The sequence below is a fragment of the Chiloscyllium plagiosum genome, unplaced genomic scaffold, assembly GCF_037043375.1.
Source record: "Chiloscyllium plagiosum isolate Xiang-an unplaced genomic scaffold, Cpla_swu_hap1 HiC_scaffold_30, whole genome shotgun sequence".
Taxonomy (NCBI): Eukaryota; Metazoa; Chordata; class Chondrichthyes; order Orectolobiformes; family Hemiscylliidae; genus Chiloscyllium; species Chiloscyllium plagiosum.
This window is the reverse complement of record NW_028270168.1, coordinates 12428282-12445190: the sequence shown is the minus strand read 5'-3', so window position 1 is coordinate 12445190 and position 16909 is coordinate 12428282. Positions and strand designations below refer to the sequence as shown.

Genomic DNA, 16909 nt, shown 5'->3' with positions numbered 1-16909 from the left:
TGCCACTTAGCACTATAGTTCTGCTTGTGGGATGCAATATAAAATTGGGTGTCAAGTGCATATTCTTTTACCTAGAACATAAAAATTGGTATTGGTCTTGTTTAAATTACCAGTGGTAAATTTGCAGTGCGCTGTATTTTTATATCTATATTTACAATCTGTTTTGAGCTGGTTCATCTGATCAAAAAATGCTAGAAATTTATAAATCTCTACCAGTTTGTAAATGCTTCCTTGATTTTGTTGAAGAACAGTAACTGCTGTGTCCAGAAAGTGTAGGAGGCTTTGTGAAAGTGATAAGTGCAATATACTTTTACACTTTGAAATTTAAACTTTAAAATTATTTAAATGGAAACATTCTGAAAGCTAAATAGGGTGACACCAGCATTATTGTCACAGTTTAAGTTTGTTTATTGGATTTTCTGAAGCCAATCAGTAAAAATGTTAATTTATTTTGCACCATTTGGCTACTCTGACCTGTTGCAATATCAGAGTTATCATGCCCTCAGAGTACACATTATTCTGTAATACAACTCCACAATCAAAATGCTCGCTAATCATGATTTAAGTAGGAGAAAATGAGGACCGCAGATGTTAGAGATCAGAATCGAAAATCCTGATGAAGAGCTTGTGCTCAAAATGTGAACTATCCTCTTATGTTGCCTGACAAGCTGTGCTTTTCCAGCATCACACATTTTAACTTTAAACATGATTAAGTGGCAAATGAATGCAATTTGGACAAGATATGGCCACATTCCTGTTTCCATTTTGCATTGCCATTTATTGTTGAGCCCTGTAATATTGTAATTAAAAGCTTAGAACCACCTTCTGATCAATCCATTATTGTAACAAGAGATGAAACAGTAATTAAAATACAGTTTTAATATCTTAAAACATTAGAATAATTACTTTGTGGGCAGAGACAGTCTATAAATTTTATACTTTTGTAATTGAACCAGTTCTCTGTTTCTGTAAACATATTTGAGATCTGCTGAATTAACATTGTTGTTCATTCTTCTATCAGAGGTCACGGGCCCAGCAAATAGTTCCATGTACAGTGTCACAGCTAATGTCTGCTATTCAAACAGAAGAGATTTTCAGGATTGGAGAGGTGGAATTATCTCAGGTGTGTGCAAAGCTTCTAACTAATGAATATTCCAAATTCAGCAATATGATTTTTAAATGATTTCAGATTTATCAGTGAATACCATTTATTTTCATGACTTAAATTAAGGGATACATATCTAAATGTCTATTTTAGATATATTTAGGGACATAAAGATTTTTTGAAATCCTGAAACAGTCTCACTTTCCTGCTTCCCTTTTTAAAGGGTTTGGTGTCGGGGGCGGGCGTGATAAGCAGTCATTAGCTGAGTGTGAATTAGTTTTATTTTTACTTCAGTGAGAATATAACATTATAATGTGTAATTGCCAAATTTGCTCTGCTTTTTGCTTGCTAATCCATTTTGAAAGACTGTATTCATGATTCTTGAGGTTTAATCTGATAAATATTTCTAGTATTGCTGATAAATGACACTTTGTCAAAACTTTTCATCTTGTAAATTGTCCTGAAATGTACAAGAGAAAGCACTTATACTGTATTGAGAACAGGGTGTTTTTTTTTAATCATTTGTGGGATGTGGGTACTGCTGGCTGGCCTGCATTTATTGCCTTTCCAAGTTGCCCTTGAGAAGGTGGTGGTGAGTTTCCATTTTTGAATTGCAATTGTTCCTATGCTGAAGGTAGACACAGTGCTCTCAAGGAGGCAATTCCAGGAATTTTACACAGCAACAGTGAAGGAATAGTGATATATTTCCAATTCAGGGTGGAGTGTGGCTTGGAGAGGAACTAGCAGGTAATGCCTTTCCTCTTTTAGATAGAAGTGGCCATGTGTTTGGCGGTTGCTGTCTAAGAATCTCATGAATTCTTGCAGTGCATCTTGTAGATAGTACACATTGCTTCTGCAGAGCATTGGTGCTGGAGGGAGTGGATATTTGGCCAATCGATCAGGCTGTTTCTCCTGGATGGTGTTAAGCTTCTGAAGTAGTGGTGGAGCTGCATGCATTCAGGCAAGTGGGAAGCATTTTTATTACACTCTTGACTTCGGCAATTGTAGACAAATGGGCACTTCGAATAGAGATACCTAACATAAAACGGTAAAAAAGGGGGAGCTTTAGTCAACCCCTTCAGTGGAAAGCCATCTCTTCCAGACATTTTATGTCCTTCCAGTAATGAACAAAAGAATTATAAACTAGTTGAACCCTTGGTCTGGGTGCGGTAGTGGTCGTGAGCAGAGGTGATCATGGGTACCAGTCTGGCTTGAGGTGCTGTAAAATTGGCAATCAATAAACCATAATTAGTTGCACCTGCATTGTTAGTAAAATGAATAGAACGTTGCTTGAAGTAAAATAGCTAGCAAGCTGGCCAGAAGGAAACAGAATAGGAAAGGCGCTTTTAATTTGAATACTGCCAATGAAGTACATCAAAGATTTCTACCAACCTGCAAAAGCCAAGAATTCTGACTTGTCTTTCCTGTAGTTTTGATTGTGGAGTGAAATGGGATTGTTGAAGGATTGCTGCATATTTTGGAAAGCAAGTAACTTGACATTCATTGTAAGTGCTGTTTTATATAGCTGACTGTTGAGGCAGTAGTTGTGTAGTTTGCCGGTGAGCTGAAGCAAAGGACTATGTGCAAATGGAGATTAGCTGGCATGGACTAGTGACCAATTATCGACAAAAGCCATCTGCATGCGAGCAATTGTGATTGATTCCTAGGTACCTGTACAGATTGGTCCTGTAAGCAAACTAGTCAGGAGCTATCAGACCAGTGCAAGTTCAGGGGCTATTTTCTCTGCAAAAAACAAAACAATTTTTAATCCTAAATAAAACCAGTTTATTTTTCCTTCAGTGGCTATAAGCTGTGACTTTTGAACCACAAAGATTGATCCATATATTTTTCAGGCTGACTTATTTCATTTAATAAGTAATAAACTCATAAGTTTGTTTGCTTGGCTAAATTGGACCTTTTTAAAACTTGAAATCATTTAGTCTGGAAGAGGGGTTGCTATCCTCGTGGGTGGTTTTCTAAATTAATGTTGCAACCAAAGAAGGGGCAGGTGAATAAAGTAGGGGGGTCAGTTCATCTCTGCACTTGGGAGCTTAATAATTTGGAATATCTGTCTAGAACTGTAGAACATACAACAGTACAGGCCCTTCGGCCCTCGATGTTGTGCTGGTCTTCTATCCTTCTGTAAGGTCAGACAAAACTACATACCCTTCATTGTACTAACTTCAATCTGCCTATCCAAGAGTTGCTTAAATGACCCTAATGTATCTGACTCTACTACCACTTCTGGCATGTGTCCACCACTCTGTAAAGGACCTACCTCTAACATCTTCCCTAAACGGTCCTCCAGTTGCCTTAAAATATGCCCTCCCATGATAAATGTTTCTGCCATGGGGAAAAGGTTTCTGTCTATCTATGCCTCTTGTCAATCTACAACAGCCCTCCATACTATTCACAACTCCTCCAACCTTTGTGTTATTGGCAAACTTTTAACTCCCCTTTCTACTTCCTCATCCCAGTCATTTATAAAAATCATAAAGCGCAGAGATCCCAGAACCGATCCCTGCGGAACACCACTGGTCACCAAGCTCCAGGCTGAATACATTTAATCTCCCACAATCCTCTGTCTTCTATGGACCAGCCAATTCTGTATCCAAACAGCCAGATTTCCCTGTATCCTCTGCCTCCTTACTTTCTGAATTAGCCTACCATAGGGAAGCCTATTAAACAACTTGCTAAAATCCATATGTACCAAATCCACTGCTATATCTTCAGTATTTTGTCACATCCTCAAAGAATCCAATAAGATTGGTGAGGCATGAACTGCCCCACTCAAAGCCATGCTGATTATTTCTAATTAAACTATGGTTTTCCAAGTAATCATAAATCCTGTCTCGGAATTCTGTTCAGTACTTTGTCCACCACTGACGTAAGATTGACCGGTCTGTAATTCCCAGGATCAGAGTTGTGACTGTGCTCTGGAAATGCACAGCAGGTCAGGTGGCATCCAAGGAGCAGACAAATCGATTTTTATGGCATAAGCCCTTCATCAAGAATGAGGCTTGTGGACCGGGGGACTGAGCGAAATTGGGGGTGGGGTGAGGGGGAAGGTAGCTGAGAATGCTATAAGTAGATGAGTGGCAGCTCAGTGGTTAGCCCTGCTGCCTAACAGCGCCAGGAACCTGGGTTCAATTCCCTCGGGCAACTGTCTGCGGGGAGTTTGCACATTTTCCCTGTGTCTGCATGGGTTTCCTCCGGGTGCTCCAGTTTCCTCCCACAGTCCAAAGATATGCAGGTTAGCTGAATTGGCCATGCTAAATTGCCTGTAGTGTTAGGTGGATTAGTCAGGGGTAAACATAGGGATGTGGGTTTCTCTTCGGAGGGTCGGTGTGGACTTGTTGGGCCAAAGGGCCTGTTTCCACACTAGGTAATCTAATCTTAAAAAAAAAAAGTGGGTGGGAAGGTGATAGGTCGGAGAGGATGGTGGCGCAGATAGACAGGTCATGAGGGCGGTGCCAAGTTGGAAGCTTGGGACTGGGATAACGTGGGGTGAAGGGAAAATGAGGAAACTGGTGAAATCCACATTAATCTCGTTTGGTTGCAGAGTCCCAAGGTGGAAGATGAGGCTTTCTTCTTCCAAGCCTCAGGTGGTAAGAGTTTGGCGATGGAGGAGGCCCAGGATCTGCATGTCCTTTGGGGAGTGGGAGGGGGAGTTGAAGTGTTCAGCCATGGGCGGTGGAGTTGGTTGGTGCGTGTCTCTTGGAGATGTTCTCTGAAACGATCCGCAAGTTGGCCCTGTCTCTCGATGTAGAGGAGACCACATCAGGTGCAACGGATACATTAGATAATATCAGTGGAGGTACAGGTAAATTTCTGTCTGATGTGGAAGGCTCCCTTGGGGCCTTGGATGGAAGAGAGAGGGAAGGTGTGAGTACAGGTTTTGCAGGGCGGGGTGAGGGCTGGTGGGGGGCATGGATCTGACGAGAGTTACGGAGGGAATGGTTTATCTGAAATGCTGATAGGGGTGGGGAGACAAATATATCCCTAGTGGTGGGGTCTGTTTGTAGGTGGTGGAGGTTGATGCAATATATACAGAGGTTGGTGGGGTGGAAGCTGAGAACCAGAGGGGTTCCGTCCTTGTTGTGTTGGGAGGGATGGGGTTCAATGACAGAGGTGCAGGAAGTGGAGGGGATGCACTGAAGTGCATTGTCGACCACTTGGGAGGGGAAATTGACGAAGGAGGCTATTTGGGATTTTCTATGATGGAATTGGTCATCCTGGAATATGTGAGGTGGAGGAATTGGGAATAAGGCATTTTTACAGGAAGCACGGTAGGAGGATGTGTAGTCCAGTTAGCTGTGGGAATCCGGGGGTTTTTAGTACATATACGTGGTTAGTTGATTGCCAGAGATGGAGATGAAGATGAAGATGGAGAGGTCCAGGAGTGGGAAGGAGGTATCCAAGATGATCCAGGTGAATTTGAGGTCTGGGTGAGGGTGATGTTGATAAACTGTTCAACCTCCTCATCGATGTAGCGGAGGAAAAGGTGGGGGATGATTTCTTTGTAGCTGCGAATTATTCCATGTACCCAACAAGGAGGCAAGCAGAGCTGAAGCCCATGCGGGTGCCCCTTTGGTTTGGAGGAAGTGGGAGGATTAGAATGAGAAGTTAAGGTGAGGACCAGTTCGACCAGGCAGATGAGGGGGTCAGTGGAAGGGTACTGGTTGGGATGGCATGAGAGGAAGAAATGGAGGGCTTGGAGGCCTTCATCATGGCAGGTCCCAGTATTCTCTTTGTTCCCTTTCTTGAACTAGGGAATAACATTTGCCACCCTCAAATCACCTGGCACTACTCCAATGGACAGGTGAGGATGCAAAGATCATTGCCAAAGGGCAGCAATCTCTTCCCTTGCTTCCTGTAGTAACCTTGGGTATATCCTGTCTGGCCTAAAATTTTCACATCCTCCTTCTTAACATCAATCTGTTCATGCATATCAGCCTATTTCATGCTGTCTTCAGCAGAAACATCAAGGTCTGTCTCAGTAGTGAGTATTGAAGTAAACTATTCATTAAGGACCTCCCCACCTTCTCTGATTCCAGGCACAAGTTCCCTCCACTACCCTTGATCAGGCCTCCCCTCATTCTAGCCATCGTCTTTTTCCTTACAAGCATAGAATGCCTTGGGTTTTCCTTAATCTTATAAGCTAAAGCTTTATCATTCCTCCTAGCTCTCCTAAGTGTATGCTTCAGTTCCTTTCTGGATACCTTTAATCTTCTAGAGCCCTGTCTGATCCTTGCCTCCTCAACCTTCAGTAAGTTTCCTTCTTCCTCTTCACCAGTGTTCCACATCCTTTGTCACCCAGGGTTCCTTCACCCTACCATCCCTTCCTTGTCTCAGTGTGACAGATCTATTGAGCACTATCAGCAGGTGCTCCCTAAGTAGTCTCCACGTTTTGTTTAGATTCCCTACAGTGTGGAAACAGTCCTTTGGCCCAACAAGTCCACACTGACCCTCTGAAGACTAACCCACCCAGACTCACTTCCCTCCATTTACTCTGACTAATGCTCCTAACACTGGGCAATTTAGCATGGCCAATTCACCTGACCTGCATATCTTTTGGAATATTGGAGGAAACCCACGCAGGCGCGGGGAGCATGTGCAAACTCCACACAGACAGTCACCTAAGGCTAGTGCTGTGAGGCAACAGTGCTAACCACTGAGCCACTGTCACTTTTTGTTTCTCCTGTATGGACAGGAGCACAAAAATCAACGAGAAATGTTTGTCGTGCATTTGCCTGACACCATCTGTTTCAATTTAGGCACCCCATAACTGCCGAATAGCAGCGTAATTCCTCCTCCCCCAGTTAATACTTTCTCTACATCTGCTCCTATCCCCCTCTCCATGACTATAAGAATTGTGATCGTTATTACTGAAATGCTCTCCCACAGATAGGTCTGACACCTGATCTTGTTTGTTGCCAAGCGACAAATCCAATATGGCCTCCCCTGTAGTCGGCCTATCTACATATTGCATCAGGAACCCTTTCTGGATGCACCTGACAAAAACTGCTCCATCCAAACTCCTTGAACTAAGGAGAATCCAATCAATTTTAGGGAAGTTGAAATCGCCCATGGCAACAACCCTGTTACTTCTGCACCTTTCCAGAATCTGTCTCCTAATCTGCTTCTCTGTATCTCTTTTGCTATTGGGGGATCTGGAGAAAACTCCCAATGAAGTGACTGTTCCTTTCCTGTTTCTGACTTCCACCCATATGACCCATATGTCAAACCCTCCTTGACAACCTCCCTTCGTGCAGCTGTGATACCATTCCTGATGAGCAATGCCACTCCCCCACCTCTTTACCCAAGCCCCCCGTTCCTTTTGAAACGTCTGAACCCCAGAACATTCAACAACCATTCCTGCTCCTGTGATATCCATGTCTCCGTAATAGCTACAACATCACAGTTCCAAGTACTGATCCAGACTCTTAAGTTCGTCACCCTTATTCCTGATACTACTTGTGTTAAAACAGACACACTTCAACCCATTACACTGACTGCATCTTTGCCATATCAACTGTCTATCCCACCTCTCTCACTCTCTGCAAGCTTGCTACTCCATCCTCAGACCTGTAGCTCCAGTTCCTACACCCATGCCAAACAAGTTTAAACCCTTCCGAAGAGCTCTAGCAAATCTCCTGCCCAGGATATTGGTGCCCCTCCCGTTCAGGTGAAACCTGTCCGAGTACAGGTCTCACCTCCCCCAGAATGTATCCCAAAGATCCATATCTGAAACCACATGTTCATCTACACGTGGTCTGTTCATAGCCTCATTAACCTGTGACATCAGTAGCAATCCTGAGAGTACTACTGTGCTTGTCCTGACTTATAGTTTCCAACCTAACTCACTATATTCTCTCTTCAGGTCTTCATCCCTTTTCCTGTGTCATTGGTACTGATGTGTACCATGACTTCTGGCTGCTCTCTCTTTTCCCCCCCTCCCCCTTAAGAATCCTGTAGACTCTCTATCTGAGACATTCCTCATCGTGGCATACGGGAGGCAATGTAGCATTTGGGAGTCTCGCTGATGACTACAGAGTCTCCTGTCTGTTCCCCTCACAATTTAATCTCCTATCACTATCACTCTCCTATTCATCCCCCCACCCCCACTACTGAGCCTGGCTCAGAAACCTGGCCGCTGTGGCTTTCCCCTGGTAGGTTCCACCATTACCACCCCATATCTAAGGGAATGATCACAAGGGATCCCTGCACTGTCTGCCTATTCCCTTTCCCTTTCCTGATGGTCACACAGCTACCTTTATCCTGTAACTTCGGTGTGATGGCCTCCCTATAATTCCTGTGTCTAAATTAGAGTAGTGCTGGAAAAGCACAGCAGTTCAGCCAGCATCTGAGGAGCAGTATAATCGACGTTTCGGGCAAAAGCCCTATAACTCCTGCCAAGAGAGATTGAAAAAAATAAAAAAAATCTTACCTTACTAACCCTCCACATGAACCTTCATTCTGAAAGTCCATGTCCTCTGATCCTAGACCCTCCCATGAGGGGAAGTATTCTTTCAGCATTTCCCTTATCAAATGCCTTAAGAATTCTGTATGTATCAATGAAATCACCTCATCGTTCTGAATTCCAATAAGTAGAGACTCCATCTGTTTAACCTTTTGCTCACGACAATCTGTCCATACCAGGGATCCTAAGAACATAAAAACGAGGAGCAGGAGTAGGCAGTCCAGCCCTTTGAGCCTGCTCCCCCATTCAATAAGATCATAGCTGATCTTTTCATGGACTCAGATCCACTTGTCCGCGCTCTCACCGTATCCCTTAATTCCTTTATTGTTAAAAAAAAAATCTACCTTAGCTGTAAAAACATTTATGAAGTAGTGTCAGCTACTTCACAGGGCAAAGAATTTCATAGATCAACAATCCTCTGAGTGAAGAAGTTCATTCTCAATTCAGTCCTAGGTCTGCTACCTCTAATCTTGATGTTCTGCTGTCTTGTCCTAGCTTCTCCTGCCAGTGGGAACGTACTAGAGTGATGCTCGTAAAGCACAGTAGGTCAGACAGCATCTGTGGAGCAGGAAAATTGACGTTTCAGGCAAAAGTTCGTCATCAGGTCAGGCTTCATTCCTGCTCCTTGGATGTTGCCTGACCTGCTGTGCTTTTCCAGCACCACTCTAATCTTGACTCTAATCTCCAGCATCTCCAGTACCCACTTCTGCCTAGTGGGAACATATTCTCCACTTCTATCTTATTGACTCCCTTCATACTTTTATATAAATCTCCTGAATTCCAATGAATTTAATCCCAGTCTTCTCAGTCTCTCAAGTCAACCCCCTCAACTCCGGAATCAATCCAGTGAACCTCTTCTTCACCCCCTCCAGTGCCAGTGCATCCTTATCCCAAGTAAGGAGACCAAAATTGCGCACAGTATTCCAGGATTGGCCTCCCCAGCACCTTGTTCAACTGCAGCGTAACCTCTCTGCTTTTAAACTCAACCCCTTCAGCAATGAAGGACAAAATTCCATTTGCCTTCCTAAGAGCTTGTACCTTCAGACCAACCTTCAGTGTATCATCCTAGCGAGCCTCCTCTGAACTACCTTCAATGAAATGACATCATGTCAGGTATGGAAGGTTTGTTATAAGGAAAGGCTGGGATATCTTTCACAGGAGGGTAGGAGATTGAACGGTGACCTGATAGAAGTTTATAAAATAATAAAAGATACAGATAGAGTTGTTGGTCGTTGGCTTTTCTCTAAGATTGGGAATTTCAAAATTTGGGGGCACATTTTTAACATGAGAGCAGTGCGACAATGCGGTCACTTTTTAAAAAGGTTATTTTGTTCTTGGGTTTTTTTGTCTCCCAAGAGAGGTCGTAACGACAGAGTTGCCTGACGAAGTGGTGGATGCAGGTACAATTACAATGATTTAAAAGACATTTGGAACTGTATATAAATAGGAAAGGTTTGAAGGAATATGGGGCAGGAGCAGGCAGGTGGGACTAGTTTGGTTTGGGATTACATTTGGCATGGACTGGTTGGATTGAAGAGTCTGTTTCTGTGCTGTATGACTATAAATAAGGGGACCAAACTGCTCACCATACTCCAGATGTGGTCTCACTAGCACCTTGTATGCTTGCAGTATTTTTTGTCTACTCTGATACTTCAGTTTCCTTGAAATAAGGGCCAACATTCTACTGGCCTTCCTGGTTACCTACTGCACCTGTGTGCTAGCTTTGTTTAATTCACCAGTGCTCCCTTTTTGTTTTGCAATTTTTTGCCATTTAAGTAATATTCTGTTATTTTGTTCCCTTTTGCAAAATAAACAATTTCACATTTTTCCACATTTTTTCCTCCATTTGCCAACTTTTTGCTCATTTACTTATCTTGTGAATATCTCTAACTAATTGTATCCCTCTCTCAACTTGTTTTTCCATGTTTGTATTATATGCAAATTTGGCAACAGTAAATCCACATCCTGTTAGTGTGATGTGAGTTATATAGGCCATGTGTCTGAAAGACTGGTGAATTGTCAAACAGCATATCACTTTGAACTGTTTGCAACAAAGTACTTGCTGTACCCAACCAACAAGCTTGTGTAACCTGAAAACATGAGAACAATATTTGCTAAATTAACATGTGTTTGAAGGATTGCATTGACAAGCATTTTAAAGTTTAGTTGATCTTGCAGTGTGGCAGACTTGTGTATGCTGGTAGCCATTTATTCATACACAAGACCCGGTTCTTTGCAGACAAAAAGAACACGTGCACACATTGTATCTGTTTCAACTCAACAAGTGAGAGGCATTCTTTGAGTCATTTCTTAGGGCAGTGTTTTCATCATTCGAACAGTTTAAACAAAGATTAGATTAGATTACATTACATTACTGTGTGGAAACAGGCCCAACAAGTCCACACCCACCCGCCGAAGTGCAACCCACCCATACCCCTACATTTACCCCTTACCTAACACTACGGGCAATTTAGCATGGCTAAATAACCTGACCTGCACATCTTTGAACTGTGGGAGGAAACCGGAGCACCCGGAGGAAACCCACGCAGACAGGGGGAGAACGTGTAAACTCCACACAGTCAGTCACCTAAGGCGGGAATCTGGTGCTGTGAGGCAGCAGTGCTAACCACTGTGCCACCGTGCCGCCCAAACTCGTCTAACTGCTATAATCTCCATAACGATGCCTCTATCAATCAGAGTCCATTCTCCAAGTACTCTGTACTCTGCTAATAAACAGCAAACTTTGTTTGAAGTGGCACTCTTGATAAACTGGCAAACATTATATGCCTGAAATACCTTGATTATTATCATGATGTCTGAGCAGTCAGTTGAGTGCAAGGTGAAAACGATCGCTGCCAGTATCATTTAAGACAAGGGTGTGGTATTATTCGATTTATGCTGTAAATGAAGTATAGGTGTGTACCCCCAGCATTAGGCTTCTAACACTTGAGTGCTTTCGCATTTACTATGTGGACCTTTTTGATCAACCAAAACACTCTTGGTACCATAGATGCTGGTTCATAAAATGCTTGCTGTAGTATAAAATGTTTTTCATTTATATTGGTACTTTTGCAAACTGTTCTGATGAGTGCAAGATGAAAAGCTTTGACTATTATTCCTCAGCAGTGCTCTTATTGTACAGTTGCAAGGGAGAGGTTAGAAAGGTTTGTATGCGGTAATTTGGATATGAAATGCCCAAAATAAGATTATCTCTGAACCATTAATGGCTGTTAAATGTGAAGTAGTTAAGTATTTTAAAAATACACTTATTAAGTGTATTGCAGGAGAAATGGGATTGTAGTTAACTTTATAAAAATTGAAAGAATTGCAGATGCTGTAAATCTGAAACCAAAAACAGAAGTTGCTGGAAAATCTCAGCAGGTCTGGTAGCATCTGTGAAGTGGAGGTGCTGGTGTTGGACTGGAGTGGACAAAGTCAAAAATCAGGCAACACTGGGTTATAGTCCCAACAGGTTTATTTGAAAACACAAGCTTTTGGAGATCAGCTCCTTCAGGTGTTAATGAGGGAGGATATGTTGGACACCATTTATAAGTAAAAGATGGAAAAATCTGTTAACATTTCTGGTCTGGTGACCCTTCCTCAGAACTGATGGTAGCTAGGAAAATGTTGGTATTTATGCAGAAGGTAGGGTTGGAGATGAGGTAAGGAGTAAACAATAGATGGGGATAGAGCCCAATAAAAGAAGAGCAATTGGATAGACAAAGGAGTAGATAATGATCTGGTTCAGACAGTAAATAACTGTCTAGTCAACAGCCTCTCTCTTTCTTTGGGCTCTGTTTCCACCTATTGTTTACTCCTTACCTCATCCCAAAACCTATCTTCATATAAGCCAACACCTTTTTTTAAAAATTTCCCCCTTTGTATTTTGATTGAATCCCTGCCCATCCTTTCACTTTTTTGGTCACTCAGCCTTTCCTTTTGTTGAGAAGGGCACGGCTTGTCACTGGCCACTTGGGTGTTTCCTTCCTGGTGGTGGAATATGAATAAAGATTTATGCACTTATTATTCTTTACTGTGCCCTCCACCTACACACACACACGACATGGCTGCTGGGGAATAAAAACAATGTATATTTTCTCCAGGAGATTAGAATCTCCTCAGTTCAGGGGACTGACTCCGAGCTGCCCGGCCATTGCCAGTGTACTGTGTGGAAGAAATCAGTTCTCCGGAGTAGAAGACATTGCCTTATATTTTTCTTCTTTGTTGCTGTGTTTCTGGGGCTCTTTTCTTGTAAGAGAAAAAGACAAAATAAAATATAAACCAATTTAGAATCTCTTTAGTTAATGGGACTAAATCCAAGCTTTAAAAAAAGTTTTCCGAGCTGCCATTCGCTCTGAAGAAGGGTCAATGGACCTGAAACATTAGCTCTGATTTTTTTCAGATGCTGCCAGACCTGCTGAGCTTTCCCAGAAGCTTCTGTTTTTGCTTGTGGTTAACCTAATGCCCCTATTAGAATATAGAACAGTACAGCACAGAACAGGCCCTTCAGCCCACGATGTTGTGCTGACCATTGATCCTCATATATGCACCCTCAAATTTCTGTGACATGTGGTATGGGAGCTTAGAACATGATTGAGATTTTAGTATATAAAACATGCCTTGATTATAAATAACAACATATAGCTTTTGTTTTGTTACCTCTGTAGTAGATTTCTTCTAACATTGAGCTTTACAGATGTTTCGTTTTCTTAGGTAACTGTGGTTGGCATGATCAAAGATGCAGAAAAAGCACCAACAAACATTTTGTACAAATTGGATGACATGACTGCACCCCCTATGGATGTAAGACAGTGGGTAGATACTGATGTAAGTAAATGAATTTTTCATGTATCTTGTCATCCCTGATGATGCCATCAAATTTTTATTTCATCATTAACCAGGAACACTTTTTAAGTGTAGATAATGTTTGAAATCTCAGATACTTCAAGAATAAAGCCATGAGTTTCCTTGATTTTGAACAAACAAAAATCCATTCTACTATATAAAGTTAGAATGGTAACACAACCTTCAAGGTATAGAATGTGCATTCTGGTTTTCGGAATTGATGAGGTAAATATGGATAACAGGCAAACATTAGTTAAGCTCATTTCAGTATATCAAATAGCATGTGTGAGTATCCTGCAGATTTCTTAACAACCTACCCCAGACATTAGTGACACAAAATTGCCAAATTTAATTTAAAACTCAACAAATCATTCAAATTGCACAAATCTAGCTTTTGAGCTCCCTCAAATTGCAACATTGTCCTATCTCAATTTCAACACATGTCCTGGCAGTTCACTCTCCTTTCCTTGGGACTGCCCTCCTTGATACCTTAGACCACACACTAGCACATTCTCACTCATGAGCACAATTCTAGCTTTACAACAGATTCTCTAAAGGTTCCTGCAAGCTCCCAATATTTTTCAGCTATACCAGCAAATATCGTTCACCTGCATCCAATGCTGCACTGAATTATTATTGGCTTTTTAGCTTTTTTTCCTTATTTGTAGAATATGGACATTGCTGGCTAATGCAGCATTTATTGTTGATCCCTAATTGTTCTATAACTGAGTGGCTTGTTAGGCCATTTCAGAAGACCATGTGGAATTGCTAGTATTGGACTGTGGTGGCAAAAGTGAGAAGTCACAACACCAGGTTACAGTCCCAACTGGTTTATTTGAATTCGCAGACTTGTGGAGAACTGCTCCTTTGTCAAGTGAACTTCACCTGATGGAGCTCTGAAAGTTTCTGATTTCAAATGATCCAGTTAGACTGTAACCTGGTGTTGTGTGACTTTGTATTTCAAAAGGCACTTCAAAATACACAATGTAGGTATGGGGTCAAGTGTTAAGTTGTTAAATTTTTATTCCTGTTGAATTCGATTGGTTTTTCATGACCATTAGCAGTGGTTACTTTATAACCATTAGGCTAGTTTTTAGTTCTGGATTGCCTTCTTAATTGCATTCAGCTTTTGAGATCTGTGGTGGCAATCAAACTCATGTTCAGAACATTAGTCTAGGCTTCTGAATTACTAGCCCTGTGATTATTACCACCAGTCCCCAGCCCCCAGGACTCTAAACAGCTACTAAAATGCTCTGAGCTGTAACTCCAATAAGTAGCTGTACCTACTGGCTCCCAGAATTTTCTGATCCCTGACTGCTCGAGGTCTGTTGCAGCAGAACCCTTTTTGGGATGAAACTATTTTTTCCCCTGCAGCTGACCACTAGATTCATTAAAGTGGCTTATAGAATCGAAGTCATACAGCACAGAAACAGACCCTTTGGTTCAACCAGTCCATTTTGAACATCATCCAAACTAAACTAGTCCCACCTGCCTGTTCCTGTCCCATATCCCTTCAAACCTTTTTCTATTCATTCACTTATTCAAATGTATTTTAAACATTGTAATTGTATCCACATCCACCACTTCATCAGGAACTTCATTCCAACTGCGAGCTACCCTCTTTTAAAAAGAGATTTTTAAAATCTGTCCTCTCACCTTAAAAATGTCCCCCAGATGTTGAAATCTCCCATCCTAGAATTAATGGAAGATGTATTTTCCCTATCTGTATCCCTCATTCTTTTAGGAACTTTTATAAGATGGCCTTTCCACCTGCAGTGCGCCAGTGAAAAAGGCTGTAGCCTATCCAGACTTTTGTTATAATTCAAGCCTTCCATATCCAGCAGCATCCTGGGTAATCTCTTCTGAAATCTCTCCAGCTTAATAACATCCTTCCTGTTACTGGGCAACCAGAGAGGATTTGCTAATATCCTGTATCTTTCATACTGTCTTGTTGTCTAGTCTTCATGCCAGTCCATGACTTCCACAACCCCACAGCATGTTTCTGATGGCTGGGTCTTCCAGATATTTAAAATAGCATGTGTTGTCTGTTTTCTTTTGCCATTCAAAGCGGACATTAAGACTTGCAGGAGCTATTAGGAAATGAAGCCCTCATTGGAACCCAAAATTAGCTATATTTTGGATTTAGTAAGTGTATATGTTCTGTGTAAACATATGTTGTGTTCTGTCTGTCCTTTCAATTATAATATTGTTTTGCAGATATCTAGTTCTGGACAGAATGTAAATGTGTTTCAATCTGCTTGTTAGTTTGTGTAGATCAAATTCATTGTTGGAAAGAGCATTTGATGTTTGTAAATGGGAATAATTTAGTTTGGTGCAATTGATATTACTTATTTATATCTATTTCTACAGTTAATTCAACCCTGTCAAGTGACTGTGTTCACTCGTCTGAAATTGAGAATCTAATTAGTTGTACTTTACAAATTTCAACTCTTTTGCCATTCTAATCAAGACCGCCATTTTCTTATTTTGACAAATGAAAAGGCCTTGCATTTAATTTGCAAAACCCAGTGTGATTTATCTGATTTGTAGTCATAAAATTATGTTTTTGCTTTAGTATGTTGATTATTTTCACTTGCATCTATAACATTTTTAAATTCTGTTCTAAAATGATTAGGTAACTTTTTAGTAGATCACTACAGAGCTCCACATTATATCCACTACCTTCTAAATTACCCTGTGAGTCTCTTGTGATGAACATAAATTTGAGTTTATGAAACTCAGTTCAACGAACACCTATTGCTAAATACCTTAATTCTGAATCCTGAAGACTTCTGTAACACCACGTCTAGAGCTGCAAAAACTAATATAAGAAGATTAAGCATTTTTAAAATGACTTCAACGTTGAAACTATCTGTGCTGCTTAATGCCGTTTAACATAAAATACACTTTTCTGCTGATTTCCACACTTTCCATTTGACTCAACTAGTCCATGTTATTGTTTATGCTTGAGTCTCTTCCGTTGTTCCCAATACAAATCTGTCAGCATGACTTTGATTTAGTTCTTGTGTTCGTAATCTTTCAATTTGTTATTTATGTAGTTTGATTTTCAGTTGACTTTTTTGTATTTAGTAATGCTTTGCTTGGTAAGTCTTACCTGCAATGCTGGAGATTAATCTGTAAAAATCCGAGTGGCCAAGAACTATTTAAAGTAAAAAATTTAACAACTTTGTTTCTTAAAGTATTACGAGAATAATTAACTAACCACTATTTACAATTTCTTCCTCTAACCTAGCTTTTACCTCCCCTTCTATAATCCTAGTCTGATTACAACTCCCAATTAAGATTTACAAAACCACACTTCTTATCTCAAAACGAGGCAGCTTTTGTGCTTCTATTTGGATCTTCCTGTGCTGCTTTTGTTCTTAGGAATTTCTACTTCACAGGTTACTGATCGAAAAGGTACTTTTGAGAGAGATTTTTAAAGCAGTCGGTTCACATGCTGGGCTTGGTAGTTC

At 41.2% G+C, this 16909-nt stretch overlaps 1 protein-coding gene across 1 annotated transcript in view; it reads left to right on the top strand.

The window, feature by feature from the left end:
- The window catches only part of rpa2 (replication protein A2), a 31231-nt gene that overhangs the window by 3343 nt on the left and 10979 nt on the right, over positions 1 to 16909 (top strand). Inside the window, exons 3-4 of the mRNA XM_087976740.1 lie at positions 1022 to 1123; positions 13302 to 13415. Coding sequence (XP_087832866.1) covers positions 1022 to 1123; positions 13302 to 13415 — 216 coding nt within the window. The remainder of the gene's footprint in view (positions 1 to 1021; positions 1124 to 13301; positions 13416 to 16909) is intronic.